Source organism: Camelus dromedarius, chromosome 4, assembly GCF_036321535.1.
Source record: "Camelus dromedarius isolate mCamDro1 chromosome 4, mCamDro1.pat, whole genome shotgun sequence".
NCBI classification, from domain to species: Eukaryota; Metazoa; Chordata; class Mammalia; order Artiodactyla; family Camelidae; genus Camelus; species Camelus dromedarius.
Window position 1 is genome coordinate 71,499,786 of NC_087439.1, and position 23,799 is coordinate 71,523,584.

The 23,799-nt window shown below is 34.4% G+C and overlaps 1 protein-coding gene across 5 annotated transcripts in view; it reads left to right on the forward strand.

Moving 5' to 3' along the window:
• The window catches only part of HYCC2 (hyccin PI4KA lipid kinase complex subunit 2), a 62,976-nt gene extending 40,853 nt beyond the window's left edge, over window positions 1–22,123 (forward strand). For 3 of the 5 annotated variants that reach the window (XM_031452004.2, XM_031452003.2, XM_031452006.2), the window contains 6 exons: window positions 3,221–3,316; window positions 6,055–6,171; window positions 7,395–7,482; window positions 9,695–9,854; window positions 10,597–10,764; window positions 14,904–22,123. In XM_031452004.2, the coding sequence (XP_031307864.1) occupies window positions 3,221–3,316; window positions 6,055–6,171; window positions 7,395–7,482; window positions 9,695–9,854; window positions 10,597–10,764; window positions 14,904–15,505 (1,231 nt within the window). In that variant the 3' untranslated portion in view covers window positions 15,506–22,123. The remainder of the gene's footprint in view (window positions 1–3,220; window positions 3,317–6,054; window positions 6,172–7,394; window positions 7,483–9,694; window positions 9,855–10,596; window positions 10,765–14,903) is intronic. The other 2 variants (XM_010991972.3, XM_064485105.1) reach the window with 2 other exon arrangements.
• The last annotated feature ends 1,676 nt before the right edge of the window (window positions 22,124–23,799 follow it).

Below are 23,799 nucleotides of genomic sequence, written 5' to 3' on the forward strand. Positions count from 1 at the left end.
CAAAATGTCTCCTAGAGCAGTGCCATTCAAATTTGCAGGCTTCCATCTGACTTTATCAAGTTCTGAAAGTAGAAGTTGTCTCACCAACACATGGCATCACCCTTTTGGGACTCTGATATAATTGAGCCAAGAGACAATATCATCTTTTGCTCTGAACCTCTCTTAAGGTAGCAATGTTATATTGAATTTCCCTCATTGCATAATTCATTTATTAATTCTTTTGTCAGCTATCATTCCTCACTCTCTACAGTTGTACCCAAACTTTCTACCTTTGGAAGGGCTGTTCAGTTCAACTGCTGTGCTGGTCCAGACTGCTGGCAGCAGCGCTAGTCTAGCATGTGCCTCCTCTTAGTCACCCCCATCCATGTGGGGGTAGATTTACTCAGGTATGGTACTGATGGGCTGTCTCAACCATTACAAAGTACATCTGCATTCTCTGTCAACCCCAATTTTGCTAGATGGAGTGAAGGCACAACCTGCCTATCAGGCACTTAGGAATTCTGACATGAAGGTTTAAAGATAGAGTTATAGTTTCTTAGGAATCATCTCTGCTTCTGGCACTCTTGGTGGCAACCCTGGTCCTAAGATCGTCACTTTAGGTAGGGGAAAAAAGTTGAGGTGATGTGAAAAAGGAAGAAAAAACTAGTTATACCACCATCCCTGTGGGAAGAATTACATAGTCATACTAGCATTGTCCCCCTACCCACCTCTTCCCAAATCACCCAGAAAAGAGGAGAAATCTGTCTGGAGGTGGCCCTCCCTTGGTCCTCCTCATATTGAGTGTGAGTGCACACCCAGCCCCATTTTAGAACAAATGTTTCAATTGCTTTTTCCACTTCTCTGTCAAGTCATTAACCTGAGGGTATTTCCTGACCCATTGTTAGACCTTATGAGCTGTAAAATGTGTTCATGTGTTCCTTGCTCTAAAGAAATGTGACTCAGCAACCCAAATTAGTGCAGTGTTGTCTGTGTGGTCCTTGTATAGTACTTTGAGTATTTGATCTACCATCAGGTAAACAAAGCTCAGTGCAGAGTGTCTATTCCTGTCAAGACCCATCTGTAGCCTCCAGGGGCCACTGGCATCAGTCCAGCTGTCAGTGCCAGGCCTTACTTTGAAGGAATCTGCCCATAGCCATCTGCAGTCTCTGTTTCTCTTGTGGGCAGATAGAACAGTTCTTTTTGACATTTGACGTAGAAACAACCTTAATGTCCTTTGACAGAGAATGGATAAAGTCGTGGTATATTTATACAGTGGAACACTACTCAGCAATTAAAAAAGAATAAAATAATGCCATCTGCAGCAACATGAATGGACCTGGAGAATGTCATTCTAAGTGAAATAAGCCAGAAAGAGAAAGAAAAATACCATATGATATCACTCATATGCAGAATCTAAAAAAGAGAAGAAGAAAAAGAGGACATCAAATAAATGTAGATGTACAAAAGAAACAGATTCGCAGACATAGTTAACAATCTTATGGTTACTAGGGGAAAGGGGGTGGGAAGGGATAAATTTGGGGGTTTGAGATTTGCATATGTTAACCACTATATATAGATTAAAAAAAACAAATTTTTTCTGTATAGCACAGGGAACTATATTCAATATCTTGTAATAACCCTTAATGAAAAAGAATATGAAAATGAATGTATGTATGTATATGCATGACTGGGACATTATGCTGTACACCAGAAATTCACACATTGTAACTGATTATACCTAAATTTAAATTAGAAAAAAGAGTAGGGGAGTAAAAAATGAGAAGCTGTGACCATGTAAATAGGGCTAGTTGACTATGAACTTCATAACTTCGCATTCAGTTGAGGAACTTCCCAAGTCCCATATCTTTACATCTTTCCTCTCAGGTTGGTCAAATTCCCTAACGAAAACTCTTCTGGTCTCTTAACTAGAGGGCTGGCTGCTAGCATTCTGGTGGCCACATGAGGAAGGAGAACTTGAGGTCTCAATATCCAGTAAGACCTATTTCACTTAGTTTTTCTATTTTCAGTGTCTTCCCCTCTTCCCCCTGACCCCAAACCACAACTGTGCCTGGTGGTTCCCAGGTAGAAATTTCTCTTTTATCCTTTCAGAAAATAAATCTTCAATAAACCTAGCAGCATAGAGAAGGACAAGGATCTGATGTGACTGTTTCCATGTCAGACTTTCAACTCAGTTTTTAACTTTTCATTTTGAAATAATTCCTGACTTAAAAAAATGTTTCAAAAATAGTACAGAGAGTTTCCATACACTGTTCACCACCTATAGGAAGCTTTTTAGAAGTACAGCGTTCCTGGGTCCTGCCTGCAGAGATTCTAATTGGGTCAGTCTGGGTTGAGACACAGGAATATATTATTCCAAAATGTCCTTAAATAACTAATATGCATCCAGGTTTAGGAGCCACTTTCTTAGTGATTGTAGAGATTTGGAAAACATTCATTTATTCATTCAATAAAAATTTATCAAACAATAACAATGTATTAAACACTGCTGAACGCTAGAGATAGAGATGGATAAATCAGAGTCTCTGTCCTACAGTTGCTTGCTGAATAGATAAAACAGAGATAAGCAGAACTGATTTGGTGGAATAAATGCTGTATTAGAGCTACACAGATACAGGGAACAGTTTGGGGGTTTGGGGTTTTGTTTTTTTTTTTAAGTTGGGAGAATTGAGAACAGCTTATGTCTGAGATAAAAATTTGAGCCAGAACTTGAAACCTTAGCAAGAGTTTCCCAAGTGAAAAGTGTGTTCTAGTAAGAAAGGATAGCATCCATAAAGGAAGGAATTATGAAAGTTTTGGCACATTCATGGAATGGTATAAGAAGATTGAAGTAGTGTGATGTATGTTGTGGGCAGTGGAGGGAAGTGTGGTTGGAGATGTAGGTTGAGGGTGGATTTTAGAGGACTTTGTATGCCATGACAAGTTTGGGTTTTATCAGACAGTCAGTAGGAACAGTGGATTAATGCAGAGGGGGAGTCATCTTTCAAGCATGATGGTTTCTTTTTTTAGGAAGAAAATGTAGGTGGCAGCAAGGGATATGACCCTTAATAAGGCAAATGGAAATAGGGAAATTATTGAGGAAGATACTAGAATACTCTGAGAAATTATGAAGGTCAGTATTAAGGCAATGTTGTTATAAACATCCAATAAAGAAGTCATTTACTACAGTCTCTAGTAGAAATAATTGTTTGTAATCCTTTTTCCTTGTTTTTGTTTTTTCTAGGTTTGAAGTCCTGAGTTTTCTCATGTTATGTTATAATTCTGCTATTGTGTATATGCCTGCTTCATCTTACCAGTCTCTTTGTCGAATGGGCTCCAGGTAAAAATACTTACCATTAACCTTCATGCTCATTTATTTGACAAGTATTTGTTGAGCACATTCTCTCTGGTAGGCATTGTTCCAACTTCTGGTGATACAGCAGTAAACAAAACTCAGGGAGCTTACATTCCTATAGGAATCTTTATCCCTCATGTATCATGACTTCTTGAAGATATTTCAGTATTAAAGAAGTATTTTCTAGGTGAACATTGAGTTAAGCCAAGAAAGATGTTTTAGGTTTAGAGTGGTTTAGTGATATACCAAATCACTGTCTCGATTTTTATAAATCGCTTTGAGAGCTTCGAATAAGTAGTTCTCTGTGTAAAGAAAATCTTAAGAAATGTGAACTTTTTCTTTATCTGTTTCACAAATAACTGTCTCTGCTTTGGATAAGATTAGCAATAGCAGCAATTATGTGTATGTCTCATTTGTATTTTTGTGTTCTACTCTTTACTAAATCAGAATTTCTAATAATTTGAACAGACTTGAGCTGAAATTTGAATTTCCACTATTGAAAAAAATTTAGTAATATATATTAGTTTGGAGTCAGAGGAACAGAATTTTAATTATAAAAGGAACACTTGAGTTTATCCTGCCCAACTGATTTTTATTTGAGGAAACTGAGCACCCCCCAACCCTGAAAGTTAAATGCTATATTAGTTTTCTATTGCCTCATAACAAATTACCATGAATTTAGCAGCTTAAAATAGCATGCATTTATTCTTTCACGGTTTCTGTGGGTCAGGAGTCCAGGCGTCACTTAGCTGGGCCCTCTGCTTAAGGTATTAACAAGCTGCAGTTAAGATGTCAGCTAGAGTTGCAGTCTTATCTCAGGTTCATTTGAGGAATTAGAAACTTCTCTTGGCAGAATTCAGTTCCTGTAGTTGTAGGACTAAGGGCTTCAATATCTAGTTGACTGTCTGCTGAAGGCCAGCATCAGTTCCTTGCCATGTGAGCCTCCCAACATAGACAGCCTGCAACATGGCAGCTCACTTCTTCAAAGCAGAGAAGGACTGAGAGAGAAAGACCTGCACTACAGTCTTATGTAACGTGATCACATACTCATGTACACGTGTTCACTGAAATCCTATTGCCTTTGCCATGTTCTGTGAGTTAGAAGCAAATCTCAGGCCCCACCCACACTCAAGAGGAGGGGATGGTACAGGGTGTGAATACAAGGAGGGAGGGATCATAGGGATCATGGCCTCCAAGAGCCTCCCCACCACCAATGCTTTGCACGAGTTTATGCTGTTGTCTTACTGGGGAGAGGGTGTGGTCCTGTTTATAACAAAACTCAATTTTGCTAACTGGAGGAAGACCACTTTAAACTAGCTATAAGTTTGATTTATAGATTATCTTAAAATAATTATATTATTTTTACTTGCCGGTAATAATTTGGTTAATGACTAGTAAAATTCTTGTCTCTAATCTAGATACTGTTATCAAGAGAGTATATTGTTTAAGCACTTACTTACATGGAGGAGGGTATAGTTCAAATGGTAAACCGCATGCTTAGCATGCACAAATAAACAATAAATAAATGAATCTAATTACCTCCCCCCACCGAAAAATAAATAAATAAAATAAGCACTTACTGCCTGTCTACAGATATATTTATTTTAAGTGACTGTTTTGGGATCATTAAAACAAATCTGCCAAATCTCTAATTTGTAACATCATTGTGGCATTTAATAGAGTTTCTTAATAACAAAAGTGATGACAGAGTTTAGTAGTCCTCAAATTTTTATTCCCATGTTTCCTAAAGATTTTTGAAAAGCTCTGTAGCCTTTGTACATTTTTAAGTTAACATTTAAAGTTTTTATTCTATCTTAGTTTCGAATGATATGATTTCCAGTATGTAAATATTGACATAAGATAACAAGTAATTGTTGAGTCAGTGTTTTAAATGTATATAATGTAAATACCACAGTGATCTATTTATGAACAATATCCACCATCATCCATATGTGAAATAAATGGACAAGCTTCCCTTTAATAGTCTAACATTCCTTTTTTCTTCTTAAAATTGAATTTCTTGTCTACTTTGTCCACATAATCTTATCCTAATATAATGCCATTTTATACTTACAAGTCTTCTGTTGATCACCTAATTGTATATCTCTGCTACCAAAAAAAAAAGTAAATTAAAATTTAAAAAATATTTCTTGAGAGACCATAATGCACTAAACACTAAAAAATTTCTTCTGGACTCACCATTACAATTATTTCTAATAAATTAATATATTAAAATAATAGAGATTCCTAACAATTTTTGATAATTGTTAAGCATAACTTTTCTGGAAGCATCTCTTAATGGGATGAAAAATAGAGAATTATTTTGATTAAAAATGGCCTCAAAGATATCAGTGTTTTATTTGTTTTGAGAATTCTGTATCTTCCATTTATTCATCCTGATACAGTTTGGGATATGTGAAAGTTATGCATTTCTTTTGTGAAGAGCGGGAAGGGTGACTATGAAAGAGATAGCTACTTGAGAAAAGTTATTGCTTTCATTGATATAGTCCACTAGGATGCATGTTTTATGAGCACACAGATTTGATTTTTATCTTTTTGCCTGCTCACAACTGTGTGCATAGGCCCAGGACAGTGACTGACACATAACAAGTACTAAAAAAATACTTGAGGAATGAATAATTGAATAAATGAATTTATGAAAACAAAAATAACTAATTTAATGGACTAGGAAACTACACATGATAAATGCTGTATTTTTCTAGGGTTTGTGTGAGTGGGTTTCCACGGCAACACGAAAAACATTGGAAAGAACTCTGTGGTCGAATAGTATTGGATCCCGAATTTATGGTGCAACTTCTCACAGGGGTTTATTATGCCATGTAAGTAGGTGGACTAGGAAATTGGGTAGATTCGTTCTAGTGTTTGGAAACTTTTTCATTATTATCATTTCATTTTATTATTCATTTATTTATCATTATTATTATTTCATCATTTTTCCTTATTAGTTGCACAACATTGAATCTTTTATTCCATGATGGACCCATTTGTCTTGTTTTTCTAATGTGAATTTCTTTTAGTACTTTTTATAATGAATTATACTTTTTATTTGAAAGCTATATAATAACAAAGGCAATTGTTTTATTGACTGTATTTATAAGACAGTATTATATGATATTTATCCTTCATTTTGTTAATACGGTGTATCACGATTGATTGAGTTGCAGGTGTTGAGCCCTCCTTGCATCCTTGGGATAAATCCCACTTGATCATGGTATATGATCCTTTCAGTGAATTGTTGAATTTAGTTGGCTAATATTTTGTTGAGGATTTTTGCATCTGTGCTATGTTCATCAGGCATATTGGCCTGTACTTTCTTTTCTTGTAGTGTCCTTGTTTGGTTTTTATATAAGGGGAATGCTGGCCTCATAATATGACTATGGAAGTGCTCACTCTTCTGTTTTTTGAAAGAATTTGAGGATTGCCATTTCTTTAAACATTTAGTAGAATTCACCTGTGAAGCCATCTGGTCCCGGACTTTTGCTTATTGGGAGGTTTTTGATTAGCGATTCAGTCTTCTCTGGGTACAATGACAGGTCTGTTCAGATTTTTGTTTCTTCATGATTCATTCTTGGTAGGTTGTATATTTCTAGGAATTTGTCCATTTTCTAGGTTGTCCAATTTGTTGGCCTATAATTGTTCATAGTCCTTTTAGTAATTTTAAAATAGCCAAAATATAGCGTAACTTGTCATTAAATTGAAATCTAGAAATTGTCAGATTCTCTTTATGGAAAACTATGTCTTTGTACATAGTTCATAACCCAGGTTTTCATGAATGTATTAGAAAGATTACCCTAAATATCAACACATGATAAAAACCAACTTACGTGAAGAGACACCTGTAAACTGTTTTGAATGTCAGTATTCGAAACCTTCATTCTGTTCTTGTAACTAAAAATGGAATAGTTTAGAAATGAAATGATGTAAAAATTAATGTGAATATCTTGTTACAGAACCAAAATAGTAGGATTTGGAACAATAAAAAGTTTGTTGTTGAAAATTAGAAATATTTGTTAAAGATAGTAAATAGTCTGCTTCTCCATAGGTATAATGGACAGTGGGACCTTGGCCAGGAAGTCCTTGATGACATCATTTATAGAGCTCAGCTAGAACTCTTTTCTCAACCACTGTTGGTAAGTTATTATAGTTATTTTTTATTAAACATACCTGTGCTGGAAAGGGGCACTAGTAGGTATAAAATTCAACGTGTAATTATAGGAGGCAATCCAAATCATTGAGGGAGAAAGGTTTATTACATACTAACAGTTGGAGAGAAGACAAAATTGGTTTAGATCCTCTCCTCTTAGAGCATATCAAAATAAAGATCAGATAAATTGAAGAATTAAATGTCTTGAAATCCTTTAAGAAAGAAAGTAGAAAGGTTATAAATATCTACTCAAGTTTCTAGAAAAGGAAGGGCTTTCTAAGCTTAAGTGGTGGGACAAGTCACCAAAAAATGCTTATTTTTTTTTTCTGACTACATAAACATCTAAATTCTATAAACCATCAGTTTTCAAAAAACAAAATTAATATGCAGTATACAGACTGAGAAAAATATTCTCAACATGCATGACAAAAAAAACCAATTAATATTTTGGTTCTATGTAAAAATTTCATACTCTTCCATAAAATGAATGTGTCCGGAAGTTAATGATCAATCAGAAATAAATGTGATCATCCACTAGTGTAGTAGTAAAGCATTCTCTGTGTTACCAGAAGTAGTATAACACAGTTCTGAGCATTCCTTTGCAGAAGCAGTTTGGTAATGTGTGTGCCCCGTGTTTTCTTTGACCCACTATTCCATGTCTAGCAACATTTCCTAAGAAACTACGTAAAAAGTTTGTTAATGTGCTGTAAACACTAGTGTTGGTTTTAATTGCAAAGGAATCAAAACTCTGAGCATTTCCCAGCAGAGAATAATTAAGTTATATGCTATTTACTTGATGAAATTATATGTTTGAAAATTTATATTAAAGAAACATGCTAGCTGTGTTAAGTGGTAAGGTAGTATACAACTATTTTTTTAACCTAGACAAGATAGAGGAAACATAAAAAATGCTAGTATTTGTCTGGGTGATTTGACTGTGGATGGTTTTTATTTCTTTGCAACCTTCTGTTTTCTAAGCTTTTTGTAGTATTTTTATAATAGTGTTATAAAAATATTTATACTTTTTTTACTCGCTGTACTTTAAGAGTACAGTTTCTAAAGACATTTTCTTTATATCATTTTTTTATATTTTAAGCTAAATATAAATTTATTGAAGTAGCATTTACATTCATTTTTTCATATTTGAGTTTTCTTTTCTTCTCATGTCATCATCCCTAATTTTACCATAAAGGTTACATTAAAAAAAATGAATAACAAGATAAAAAAATCACATCATGATAATAACATCTTGCATTTGTGAGATTCTTTAAATTCATGCTTTTATCCTTGTAAGTCTTATAAATTAAGTAGAGATGGAATTTCCAAGGCAATATAGGTAAAGAGATTGGTAATCTCTAGTCCTAGAATAGCCCTTTATTATTAGGGATCTCTGAGGGGTCCAGTAAATAACATTCAATTTCTCCATTCAGAAATAGAGCCAGGTGATAAATAGATAAAATCGTAGGCAGGTAGAGAAACAAGCATCATCTTTATTGTTGTAAAGGCTAAATTGAAAGACTTCACTCCCTACACCTTAGTCTAGACATTGGAATAGCCCACTAGAGAGGTTTGAGTTGGTAGAGCAGGCAGGGTATCCAGGTTGCTGCATTTCATGTGTCCTGTCCAAGTAGAGAGGGAGGGGAGAAAGACAGTCCTTTTGTTCAAGATCTTTGCTAGATTAGCACTACCCAGTCAGGAAATGTGGACCAGCCACTGGCGATCCAACCAGCTACTTCACTCTCCTTCACGGAGGACAGAAAGCGGTAAAACAAAATGCCAGGCATGTTTAGGGAAAATTTCTCCTCTTGGAGACAGAACTAATTTTTTTTTTATCAGAGATCAAATTTTGTATGTTATTTATCATGTGAAGAATCAGAAACTTATTCTAAATTTTCTTACATCTGGGTTCAGATGTTAAAAACACTTTTTTCTTTAGAATTCTTTCTTTAGAATGTTTTTTTCTCCCTGAAAGTCAGCGACTTCAGGGAATCCATGGGGTGCGTGACTCACATTTTTTAAAATAAATTCTCATCTAAAAAGCCTACCTAAAAGAATACAGACCGGAGGAGGTACAGACATTTCTGACACATTGTACTTTTATATTTTATAGTACAAGTTTTAATGGAAACATGAAATATAAAATAAGCATGAGTTATATATTGAGTGTAAATATGTATAGACTTGTATTATCATTTTAGGTTGCCAATGCCATGAAAAACTCACTACCGTTTGATGCTCCCGATTCTTCACAAGAAGGCCAGAAAGTACTTAAAGTGGAAGTCACTCCAACAGTGCCAAGGATTTCTCGGACTGCCATTACTACAGCTTCAATCCGTCGCCATAGATGGAGGAGAGAAGGTGAGTACAAAATCCCTATAACCCATTCGTGGATCAGAGTACATTTATCACTGTTTTTACAGCCTATATTAACGTGATATTATAGTACTCTATGTAATTAAAGTAAAAAATCTTAGTTGTTAAAAACAGTACTAGCAATGTGGTTTAAATACCTGAATTTATTTTAACATAAATATGCATATATATATTTTCTATAAAGCAGAAAGATGTTATTTAGATTACTCTATGAACGTTAAAACAGAAAATAAGATCAAGTTAATTTTTGTCTTTTTTTTTTAACTAGTGATAACAACAGGAAAGAAATTTATTTAAGCCTGTCACTATCTGGGGAAAAGGTGCCTGCCTGTATGAACATTGTGGGAGACAGTTGTATAACTGGCCAAACTAATGGTTTAATACAAATTATCCATAAAATAATTGATTTTTATCTTTGCTTCTCCTTTTTATGTAAGTGCTGAATCCAGCAGTATTTCATAGGTGTATGGTACTTGAATAGTCAAGCTGTCTTGCCTAAGAGATATTGCCATTTTAATGATCTCTATTCTTCTGTTCATTTGCAAACCTCACATTGTTCATCTGCTACGTTATGTGTGTGCATGCCAAGCACACACATGTAACTATATAAATAATGTTTGTGTTTATATCATATCCATATATACATTCTCTTATCTGCCTGGGTCAAAATGCTCAGAAAAGAATAGAGCAGCGCAAAAGCACTAAAATTTTATATGTTGAATCCCAGATGGCTTTGACTTCTCAAACGAGGCTGACTCGAGTATTCCTGGCTCCCCGATCCAACACGGCTCCACTGACCTAGGGATCAAACGTGTGCAAGAGGGGGAGGTGCTGGTGCGCAGGACCCCTGAGCACGGCTCACCGGAGCCCAACTCAGCAGCAGCCACAACAGAGGGTAGGACAGAGATGAGGAGGCAGAAGTCAGTGAGGCAGTTGCTGGAGAAGGATCCTGGCTCTCTGTCCCCAAGCAGAACATCTTTCCATTCTAGTGTGTGTTTCCACTACCCCAGGGTGTGTTAGCTTCTCCTTGCAAAGCACACCCCCCATATGCCTAGCACCAGGTCAGGTACAATTTTTAGTTACCATTTGTGCTGGCCTGGATTCTGCATCCCTGTGTAATTAAAGAACAGCTTGGCATGGCTACTAACAAGGCAGAGGCCTGTCTCCAAAAGGTCTGCAAATGCTTGGGATTTTTTCATTACTGAGCATGTTTATTCTAACATCAGGAAAGGAAAAATGCACCCAGTGGACATGAGCCTTATTAATCAATATGAATTGCTTTCATTTATATAATAATTTATTATTTTTAAAATATATGAGAAAAGTTTTAAAACATTAATATATTATCTTTGAGAAACTGGAGTAAAGTGGAGCCAGCCAATTTATCTCTAGTCCCAGGGTGATCAATTAACCAGAGTTTCTTATCTCTTTGACAGAGTAAACCAGTGTTGACTGGCTTTTTATAATCTTCTGGTCAAGTTGCCTGAGTCTAACTAGTGACTACTGATGCCTTTCCTCTATAAATGTGCTATCCTGGTGCACAGTATATTTTATCATTTATTGTAAATAATGACTGTCTTATATAGCTCCCAAGCAGAATTCAAATGTATTATTTAGAGGTCAGTTATTCTACTAGATCTTTGTTTTTACAGTGTAGGTATCTCAAAGAAATCTTTTTTACATCCCACTCCCTTCTACAACCATGACCACTATCTGTAAAAAAAACACTTCTCTCTGATAGTAAATATTTATTTACTGCTTTACACTTGTGCCATAAAAGTTGGTTTTGTGAAAGAGGGAACTGTGGCTTTAATAGTTTTTCATCATTTAATGTATTGCTATGGTGGAACCTTTACACTAATTTATGAAATATAGCAAATAGTTTTAAAATGGATTACATATTTTTACTTATTTTAAAGACCAAATGTATATGAAGCAGTTACCTTCCACTTTAGGGAAACTCTTGCTCTTTGGTGCATTAGAAATTTGAGCATGCTCAGTAAAAATCCAAATCTACCCTCTGTTCCCTCAGCCATTTGCCCAGATTGATCTCACTTCATTTAACAGTGTTGCATGTGCATGATCTAGGGACCCAAAGAAGTTGGTGCTGTTTTACAGAGATTGTGTGAAAGACACAGCTTTTCCTTTTTGTTTTTCCTGTATCTCTTTATGTTGTTCCTGGGAGTCAGTTTTATCTTGGATAAGGCGTAAAAATAAGTATATGGATAGATGGAGAATCCAGAGTTGGCCTAACTTGAACAACAGCCTGTGTCTCTACATTCTTGATGACTAAATGTGCCACTGAAATGTTATCTACCACTATTGTTAGATTATTGGAGTTTCTACTACATGTAGCTATGTTCAGTAATGATGAAATCCTAAAAAGTATGGGATTGGGTAGAAACATTCTTCCAATTCATCATAAGTCATACACTTAGAAAAAGGAACCAAAATAGTAGTTCCTTTAAATGTTAAAGTATCCTATTTTATAATCTCCTATTATTGGTAAAATGTCAGTTTGTGACGGTGGGGTATAGCCACAAAGAAAGGGGAATGAGTTCCTTCAGCGAGTTTGAAATTTCTCAAGAATTATTTTGCCTTTTAATCTAGTTTAATTGTAGCTTTAAATCAATATTAGTAGAAGTTAATTCATAAGGAAAGTCAGACATGAATGGAAAAGTTTATTAAAAATCTTTTGAGGGGTGGGTATAGCTCAGTGGTAGAGTGCATGCCTAGCATCCACGAGGTCCTAGATTCAATCCACAGTACCTCCATTAAACAAACAAACAGACAAACCTGACTACCTCCCCCCACCAAAAAAAAAAAAAGAGCTTTGAAAAAAAAATTTTTTTTTAATTTTTTTGATTGTTTCTTCTTTGGATCGTGAATGTTATTTCACCCCGGGAGGAAATTAGAAAGGAAAAAAATTAGAATTGCTCTTAGACACAATTGCCTTTTTATTCCTTGAGATTTTTTTTAACAGAAGGATGAAAATTACTAAAACCTATGAAAAGTTTTTGGTAATTCTGAAGTCTGCTGGAGCTTTTGGATTAACATCAATAATCGGCCTTCTAAAAGAAAAACAAAAGATGTTTTCTAGTATGGTGGTTTTAAATAGTTTTACAGTTTTACAGTTTAAGTTGTATTTATTATATGTTGAAATTGAAGGGAAAGTATGAGCTCTTTATCCTGATTGTCAAGTTACATTTTATTTGTGCCTTTTAAAACTGGATTTAAAATTATTACTAAACTGAGGACAACACCTGTGATTAAAGTATAGTCAGTGTTCCACTATATTGAAACAGCATTTCTTAGTATACAGAATATCAGTAGACTCTCTTGCATGGTGGCTTTTATGTTATTGTCATCTCTTCCGACCATATTGCTTGGGCATCAGAGCTGCATGTGGCAAGGTTCAGAAGCTAGCACTGAGTCTCTCAGTCTCCTTTCCTAACCATATATATGCCCAGTGATACATTTCTGTTCACTCCTGGTTTTGTATTAATTCTAAACCAGTGACTATCTTGTCTTGGGCCTTTTGGAGTTCTTTATATTAATTGTAAATAAACTGCTAAGATGATATCATATAAATATAATTTAAAGTTTTTATCTTGATGTACATTATATACTGTTCTTTTGAAGAGGGGTTTGAGAGAAGTGGTGTCAGCTGCATTTTCATATGGCTTTGCATGATTAATAAAGACTATTAAACTGCTGGATATAATAACAAGACGCCTTTTGCTTTAAGGATAGCTTATTTTATTCTTTTGAAGGAAAGAAATACTGGTCCATATGAAAAAAATATAGCTAAGAGAATATTTTTATTTTTTTCAGGTACTTTGTTAAATAAAAATTATGTTTAAGTATTTCATATATATTTTACTTAGGTAACCTGTATCTCAAAGTAGTATTTTTTAAGATTTTTTTCCTATAGTGTTCCTTAACTATAATGTTGATATTTGTACATAGATTCAGATTGAACTTTTCTTATGGTCTGGTAAACATATTTAAAAGATAGCAAACCATTATCAGTTTTTGAAAGAAGCAAATTTTCTACTTTCTAAGAGAATGCTGATCATACTTTCAGTAAGAGAATTGGGTCTTCTGAAAACCCCAAGCTAAATATATATGCTTCTTCCTTTCTTACAAAAATCCCAAGATAAAGATTATTTTGTTAACTGCAGTTTCTGCATGAAATGTCATGGGACATTATAGTATTTGTGATCTCAACAATAATACACCTCAATACTAAAAATCTAAAATTCTATAGAAATAATAATATAGAAAGTAAAAATTCTTCTTAAATAGCCCTGCTGGTTCCCTACCCTTGCTCTCTGATAATCAAATATTTTCACATTAATTGGTCAAGAATATGGAAACCAGTGAGTAGATATGTTCATAAGACAAAACATGACTGAAATTACTGGAAGCAATGTAGAGTTTTTAGATTAGAGGTAGAAAATGTGCTAGTTCCATGTTAAAGGTTTTAAAGTCATTTAAAAGCACTTAGCTATTGAATAAATACAAAATTACATTGTAGTTAAAAAAGTTTTGCTTGTGGGGATGAGTTTTTGGCATTATTCTGAGTGACTGAAATTAGAAAGGAGTCTCTTGCATGGTCTTTTTAATGATGGGTTAAGGAAGATATGAGGAAAAATTTTTGTCTTTTTAAATGGGTAGACACAGTCACCTCAAATTGACAAGGGTGTATAATAAAGATTTATGATAACAAAATGTTACGTTTCACCTGAAGTTGTTTAATGTGCCTAAATATTGATAGTGTGCTAGGTCTGTTTGTGGATAGTTTTTACAGAAGCTAGACTAATTAAAGCTAAATGAACACAATGAATAGCATTAGAATTCTGTATAGATTAAGGTTTCTTCCTCTAAATTACTTAGGGGAAATGTTGATAACAAGGGCCATGGCTGACCTATAGCAACTATTACCTAGGAGTTCAGGTCAGTTGAGTTGTTACTCACAGTTGCTGCTTATTTAATTTAGCTATTGCTGAGTCTGTCCGATTTGTTTTTTAGGTGCTGAGGGTGTAAATGGAGGAGAGGAGTCGGTAAACCTGAATGATGCAGATGAAGGATTTTCATCAGGGGCTTCCCTCAGCAGCCAGCCAATTGGGACCAAACCATCCTCCTCTTCTCAGAGGGGAAGCTTAAGGAAAGTAGCAACTGGGCGTTCAGCCAAGGATAAAGAAACAACTGCTGCCATCAAATCCAGTGAGAGCCCTCGAGATTCTGTAGTTCGCAGGCAGTATGTGCAGCAACCAGTGGATCTTAGTGTAGATTCAATTGAGCTGACACCGATGAAGAAACACCTGAGCCTGCCTGCTGGCCAGGTGGTGCCAAAAACTAATAGTTTAAGTCTAATCCGGACAGCCAGTGCTTCCTCAAGTAAATCATTTGACTATGTAAATGGCAGTCAAGCAAGTACCAGCATTGGGGTTGGCACTGAGGGAGTTAATAATTTAGCAGCTAACAATTCTAATCGATATTCAACTATCAGTCTACAGGAAGACCGGCTAGGTCAAGCTGGAGAAGGTAAAGAGCTCCTCAGCCCAGGAGCTCCCTTAACCAAGCAGTCTCGATCCCCAAGTTTCAATATGCAGCTAATATCCCAGGTGTAGTCTTGACATCCTCTCTCCTCTTTCTGCTTACCTTTTAAACTGAACATTTCCTTGTGCAAAAAGACACTTCATCCCACATTGTGAAAATATTGGTCATCGTAAACAGATTTGATTTAGTTTAGGTATCTTCATACTGTATTTTGTATGAAAACAGCAATAAGGTTTTCTTTTCCCTCCTTCCTATATCTTCTCTTCCTCTATTCCTTGTAAACGTGTTTGTGAAGCAGTATAAAATGTTTGCATTTTCCACGCCTTCCTTTCTCCTTGGGTGAAGTGCAATCCATCGTAGGCTGATCGGTCCCATTTCATCACTGTGAGACTGAGGATACGTTAGAGGAAATGGTGTATATGATCCCTATGAATGATTCTTTGGCTTTTGTTTAAAAAACAAAACAAAACGGGTTTGTTCTCATAATCTATAGAACTATGAAGATTACTGGATCATATTTTTTCTCAACCAGGAGTGCCTCAGAGATTCTGCTACGACTTTGGACTTCTCTGAGTCTGTGCAATCATTCTCTTGAGAAGCATGGGGAAAGGTGGTAGACTGCTGCACTTTTTCATTAAAACAAGGGTGGCTCTTTTTCTCCCATCTTCTTTATCTCGAGGACACAAGTGTTCAATTACCAAGGCATTTAAATCAAGTCGAAGCCACCTCTGATTGTGTAATTGATAATGCACTTTCTCAATGGCTCTGCAGTCATTATTACCATGTCTTCTCTCCTCCCCAGAAATATAAGGTCATTTCTGTCCTTCAAGTTTGAACAGCTAATAAATCAGAGAATCCAAGGGGCATGTTCTATTTCCCAGGAATGATTGACACTTTGGTGCTGGGGTTTTATGGGGGGAGGGGGCAGTTTTTGTTTAGCTTGTATGGGATTGTGTGTGTGAGGGGAAGTTTTGATTGTTTTTTTTTTTTTCTTTTCCTCTGTGAGCTGATGATGACTGAAGTAGAACAAGTACGTCTTCAGGTAAAGAGAGGGATTTCTCAACCCACTTTCTATGATGTCAGACTATTGGAGAAACCCTTTCAGCTGCTTTCTAGATGTACCTAAATTCAGTCAGTTTTTTTGGATTAAGAAACCTGAAGTCCTGATAGATCATATACTCCAAGGAAATACATCAGGGACAGATAATTGGCTGAAAACACTGACGCTTCAATGTGACACATTTTTATAGAACATTTCTACCAGGGGGTACTGACTTGATTTCTCCTACAAGGACCACACTGCCTTTGTGTTTAATGTAATGCAATTCGTGTACCTTCTAATCATATATCTGCAAAAGTTTCTCATTTTTATAAAACTTTGAAATCATGCCAGTAAGCTAGATGTTGAATGTATGTAAGTAGCATTTTGGTAACTGTGCTAAGAGGCTACAAAAATGCATTATTGATTAAAAAAAAGTTATTATTTTTCAGTTCTGATTTGGTTGGTAAGATTTCATTATGACCTCTTCAGGGTCTCAGGCTCTAATGCTTGACTGAAATATAAGAGAATATATTGGTTTTTGAAAATCTGTGTATTGTGACTTGAACTGCTATACATTCTTCCACACAGTACATCAGAGCTATTAGTGCTTTGTGCATTTAGACATTTTAATTTTATTGTGAAAGAAAAATATACTGAATTTATAGAAAGCAGGTATTCTCCTAATTAACAAAGTTGAAAATTTTATCTCTACTAGTTAAAATTACAATAGATTTTGATAAATAAAATAACCAGAAATATGCCTCTTGTTTTTTTCATACCTAAAAATCTCCTCCCTCCTTTTTATTGTAAGAGGTTTTTTGGTTTGGGTTTTTTTTTTTTTTTAAGGGATTTTCTGTTAGGATCTTTATAAGAATACTGAAATGCTTGTTTGAATTTGGTAGTATGTAACATTTTTCAGCTCATATAAAAATGGAACTAGAACCTGAACTGTTATCTGCAACATTGCCAAAGTCTGGGGTAAAGCTAAAAGTTGATAGAGATTTATTGATCTGTGTGTATATTTGTGTGTGTGTGTGTATGGTGTGTATATGTATAGATCACAAAGACGTATTGTAGATATCCCTCCTGTTAGTTTAACTAAGGGATGTCAGAAAAATGAAAGCAGCCAAATAAATGAAGTGTAAAATACTAAGGAAAGCAAGGGTTCAGGAATGAAAAGAAAAGAGCATTGTACTTACCAGGGGATGAGATCTTGGCTATAGCTGGAGGGCAGTCACTTTATGGCAGAAATGCCTGGTTGATTTAGGAGGCTGAAGGATTGTTTTTAATTCAACAAGTTGTACATTTATTGGCATCTAAATCTGGCATGATTTTAGTTAAAGCACAAAAAAATACCAAATAATACCAAATTATAGCAAAAGCTGTAATAAATATAAGATCTCCCTCTGGTTTGTTAGAAATCTTACGTTATACCTGAAAAGTTGATTTTGAAAAACTTTCAGCTTAGAGAATTTGATTTCTCTCTATGTGTGTTCACATAGATTTTGTATCTGTACATACCCATTAATGTTTTATGACCTTAAAATATTTTTGATCCAATGAAGAAATATTTCGTTTAGTTCAAACTTTGCATTTGGGGTCTTAGAACATATTTCCTGTGCGAGACATAGTTAAAATGGAATGAGTTAGTCATAAACGATGGTCATATTTTCTAAGAGAGTTTTGATACTCATTTCCATTATTTATTTAATATAGAATAGTTTTCAGATATACAACAACTGTTACAGATATATGCCAGCAATATTCATGCTTTATTTAACCTTTAACAACCTTTTATTTTTACACTTCCTAACTTCCGTTTTAAGAAGTTCTTCCATCTATGAACAAGCTAGTTAGGGAGAAAATCCTTGTTTTCTGTAATGAAACAATTTGATTGATGCCATCTATGCCAGGTTGGATTATATAAAGAAATATCTGAAGGTTTGGGAACTATTCTCTATGACATTACATTGAAATAATGTTACTAGAACATGTTCTAGTACAAACGTAGAGTGAAAGATAACTTAGAATTAAGATTTTTAAATATAAAAATATTTTGAGAAGCTGAGTCGGGGGTGTTGGTTGTAATTTAAAATCCTGACCCCTACCACTACTGTAACCCTCCCAATTACTCTCCTGTGCCTATTTATTATAGAGTCGGAATTTTTGTACTAAAGAGACGGTAGAGATAATCTAGCCAGTATCTTAACAGCCATCCTTCCATATCCATCCTCAGGAAACTGAGGCTCAAAAAAGTTGTGATGTGATCAAAGTCACATATCCTAGAAGCCGAGCCAGAATCAAACTCGTGTTCCCCATCAAATGCATATTAACATCCCACTGCCTCCCTTTACTCATCCTGTGGTAAATGTGGTATGTAACACTCTTCCCTTCTGCAGTTTCTTTATAGTTCTGGTCTAGTAGTTGGTGAACACAGCACATTAAGAAAAGTATTAAATCCAGAAAAATTGTAGAATAATAGACACAGATGGGGAAGTGTTGGAAATGTAGGTATCTATACCACAGATGTAAGGATAGATACATTTTTCTTACTCTAATTTATGCCTTACTATTTTCTGCCACATAACAGTTGTATGCTGCCATTTTATAGTTGATTATATTTCTGGGGAATTATTTAAGTGCAAAAATAAAACCCAGTGAAATGGCTTTGATCAGTGTTCCTAGCTATCTTAAAGTAATTTTTGAATTGGCCAGCTTTCACAGTCACCTAGGTGGCAAGCTAAGTGTATTGTACAATGGAGTATTGCAAAGTAAAGATTAAATAAATTTGATTTCCTAGTTTCTAATGTAAAGAGATTGAACCTTACTTAAAGCAGATAGATAAAAGCAATATTTCCTTATGTGACTGAAAAAGATGTATAGTGTGAAGCTTATGATTTCTTAATGGAATGGTGACCATGTCATTTAAAGTGTATATACAGTAAAAAATGTCTTAAATGCAGTAGTCTCAGCTATATAAGCTCAATATTTCCAACCTGTATTCTCAAATTCCACTTAGTGGCTTTAAATTAATTATAATTATTTATTAGACATTGGAATACTGAGAATAACTTCTTTCAGATTGTTTTGTTTGCACTATTTTGTGAATATTTTAATGAAATGGGGTGTTTTTTCTGCCTCACTTTGTGAGGTTAGTATGGGTCCATTTTTGAGTACTTTGGATGTTGACAATCAGTTGTCTCATTTAATCCTCTGCATGTTCATTTGTAAATAAAAATATTAGTATCTTTAGTGGGTAATACACTATTTATATAAACACTGGCAAGGAGGATCACTCCATTTCTGATGTTGGATTACAAAGTAAATTTTGTTCTGTGTGTGTTTTTTTTTTTTTTTTTGAATCAGCATTTCAGTTACGTAATTGCTTTTCAGTTTAAAAATGTTTAATAGGTCATGCCAGTGGTCAGAAAATCTATAAGAATTTTAGAACAACTTTTCTATACTATGGATATGTTAAATAGTCTGAACATGAGACTTTTTATCTTTCAAGTTGAATGATTATTGTCATGTTTCAAACCACTAAGTCGGTTGAGACACTTATTTGTAATACTTTAATTTTTTTAAAAGTGCTTTTTAGAAACACGTTGTTTGAAAACCATCTAGAAATTAGTGATAGCTTAAACTCTAAATATTAGAATATTTGCCAGATTAAAAGAAGATGGAATGCAGTGTAAAGTTGTTAACAGTGCTAATAAAATCATAACAAGTCACCAGATTGGTACAATTTTCCATTGCCAAGGTGGTCATGTTGATAATGTAAGACATAAATTTTAGTATTACTTGTGTTTTGTACCTAATGGGTATATCATATTGGCACTGAACATACCTAGGAAATACTATTCATAGAGTCAACCAATGTGCACTTAAACTATACTAGATTATTGGCAGTGCCAGAAATTTGTGTGATGATTCCAACCTGTTAGAATTAAAGGAGTCATCATCACCCAGCCTTCCCCTGCCTATGTAGGCACATTCCTTCTGAACCTGACCACACAACCACAAAATTTTGATTAATTTCAATCTCTTCAGTGTTTTTGTAGTCTTATCCCTTAGTCACATGAGAAAAATACAAGAGCAAACAGTTCAGGAAAGAAGTTAGCAGAACGCTCAGAATGATGTTAAATAACTAGCAGCATGGTAGAGACATGTAAGTTCTGTGTTTTGTTTCTGGATTTTAAGAGAACGTTTACAAATCAAGGCACATTCAGATGTCTGCCATGATGCTATGTTTAATATAGATTTTATCCCCAAAATTAGAATTAGATGTAGCTTAAAGGATGAGTCTTTTTTGCATAATTGTATATCCAGAGGTAGGTTTAGTGATGAAAGTTTTTTATTTTCAAAGAAAATGAACATAATTGGACAGTCCATCCCCAGCTGCAAAATTGGTATCAATCTGGTTTGCTGTATTTGAGTGTCAACAGCATAGTGTTAATTATATCAGAGGAAGGTAGTTCTTGAACATCTTCATCGATTACGAAGTTTACCAAAGAAAATATATCAACCAAATATGAATTTTGAAGTACCTATCTGTCAAGGGATGAGACCCCTTTAACATAAAGAATTGCTTTCTAGCCCTGGGGGAAATAAATATTAAAAGATTCTTTCGTCTGAAGCAGATACATAGTACCTACAAGATTCCATTAAAGATTTTCTTCTGTCAGTAAAATGTCAACATTTATACTTCCAGCAAAAGTACCAATTAAAGGTCAAGTCCAAATATTATTTCTATAGTGCATTTTCATGTCTCCTTAATTCAAATTAAGGATTCTACTTATCAGTATTGCATAAAAGAGTGGGGGAATCTCTAAAATTGGTATACTGTATGGTATTGTAACTTTTTAAAAATAAAATTGAGGGATAAATTATGGAAATGTATCTTTTAAAATAGGCAATGTCAGTTATTTCCAGTAAGTACATATTGGCTAAAACTATGTTTACATAATTTTATGTACGTGGTCACTGGGTGTTTTTTTTCTTTGCAGAAAAACATGATTGGGTTAAGAAAAGTTAAAATTCTTATTTTTTAAAGGTACAGACCAATAAGAACTAAAGGGTTTATTTAACCTATTAAATAATGGTTTTGGCAGGGGAAATGTGAAATATAATTGTATACTAACTGATGCTCCAAACAGGTTTTGTGTATTATTTTTTTCATATCAGGTGGCAGTTAAAAACTAATGAGTGTATTGATCAGCTGTCTTAGAAAGAGAAGATTGGCTTTCTAACAATTATTAATGTAGGTTTTTTTTTTAAGTTTTACCATCCGAACTCAGTTGAGAGATATACTCAATATTCCAGGTGTTGTTTTAAAATATTTGTAATAAGTTCATGAACCACAGTGAATTGTTTTGATTTTTATTTTTAAAATTGTGCTGTCTTTACATTCAGTTTAACTGGTTAAGTGAAACAGTTTTTTTGGTGCAGAGATTATTTTCCCACTTTGTCATAATAATTTGGCTCTCCTAAGTTACAATTTCTGAAGAGCTTTTACTACTGTAACATTGTATAGTCTGATCTCTTTCACAATGGACAAACAAGAAATATCCCACTTCCACATGTGTGCTTCATAAAAGGATATGGAATGTATAGGTGAGATCTTCCTTTTTTTTTTTTTTTTCTTAAAGCTAGCATCAACCTAGAGTCTATAGTTTGATGTAAACTTCCCAAGTATTCAGAGAATACTGCTGGTTAAAATTTAAATAGGATAGGCATGAAGAAAATATGATCTCTATTGACTGACATCCTTTCAATCTAGGACTAGTGAAAACATTCTTTTTTTCTCAGAGCCGAAGAAAAAAATGCACATTTAAGATCATATTTATTGGTGCATGTAAGCCATTATCTTAACTGTCTTACTGAACTGGTTAATGCTGTTGATTGTTGAAATGTGAAATGTAGTCACTGTTGACCTTGTAAATATCTGCCAGAGATGAAAAAATATTTTAAGTTATTGTAAATAAAGATGTATAAAATTCACTATCAGTCTGCAATGCAGAAACATATCTAAGATGTTAAATATTGTGTTTCTTGAGAGATGTGTAATTTTTCCCTAGTTGTATCTAGTTACATTAAGATTGTAAATTTTCTTTTGTACAGTATAAAAATACAGCTTTATTTGGCTTTTGCCTGGATTTCCCTGAGTTAATTTTGTATCTTACCTAAATTTCATACCATAAAGTGGTCCTTCACTGCATTTTTTCAAAGTATGCCATTTTATTTATGTATGTCTGAACTCTTATTTAAATTTATATGACACCCTATTAAGGCAATTTATAAAATAAATTAAGGCAATATGTAAAATTACATATAGCACCACAAAATAAGGAATAACGTGTAGGCAGCAGTAAAATTAATACATAAAATGTGTTCCATACATTTATGTTATTGTTGAGATAGAAATTTATCACTGAACTTTAAAGCAGCCAAATGCAAAGAGAGACATAGATTAATTACGTGATGTTTAGATATCCTTAAGATAAAACAGATCAGTTTCTCAAGTGAAGCACAACTGTTTCTGTTACTGAGATGTTAGAACTGATTTTCTTTCCTGGGTCCTTGTAAGAGGAGCCATCATTATTACATTTCCATTTACACTCTTCAACAATGTATTAAAGTGCCTGTTTCCTCACACTCTTACCAGCAGTTAGTTTCTAATCATTAAACTTTTTGATCTTTCCCACATTGTCTTTTCTAAAGATATACTTTAACCTTCTCTTGGATCATGGGTTTAATGAAGGGCTGAGCCCCAGGCCCTTTTCCTTTCCCTTTACATGCACTTCCTAGAAAAATCTCTTTTGTGGCTTTTTTCTTGTGGCTGTTATTCCTCACTTAGAACCAAAGCTTTGTTCTCCCTTTTATATCTTGTTACACCTTAATCCAAAATTGCTGATACAGATTAGCAGTTCCAGAAGAGTGGCTTCAGGCAACTCACCAAGCCTGGTTTTTTTTGTTGTTTTTTGTTTTTCCTTCTTGATTCTAGATCTGTATTAGTTACGAAGAACGAGCTTTACCAGTTGACAATTTCAACATTTTCCTTTTATTGAAAATGTAGTACTTGCTCATTTTGAAAACCTTAAAAATACAGAGAAAGTACAAAGGGGAAAGTCACTTTAAGTTACCATAATAAAATAGTGAATATTAATAAGACAGTGGAGGCATTATCCCTCCCCACACATACAACTCTGGTTCAGGTCACAGTATTTTACGGTCCAATGATGAATTAAACAATAACAACTAACATTTATTCAGTGTTAGGATGTGCCAGGCACCATTCTAAACACTTAAAAGAAAATGCTGCAA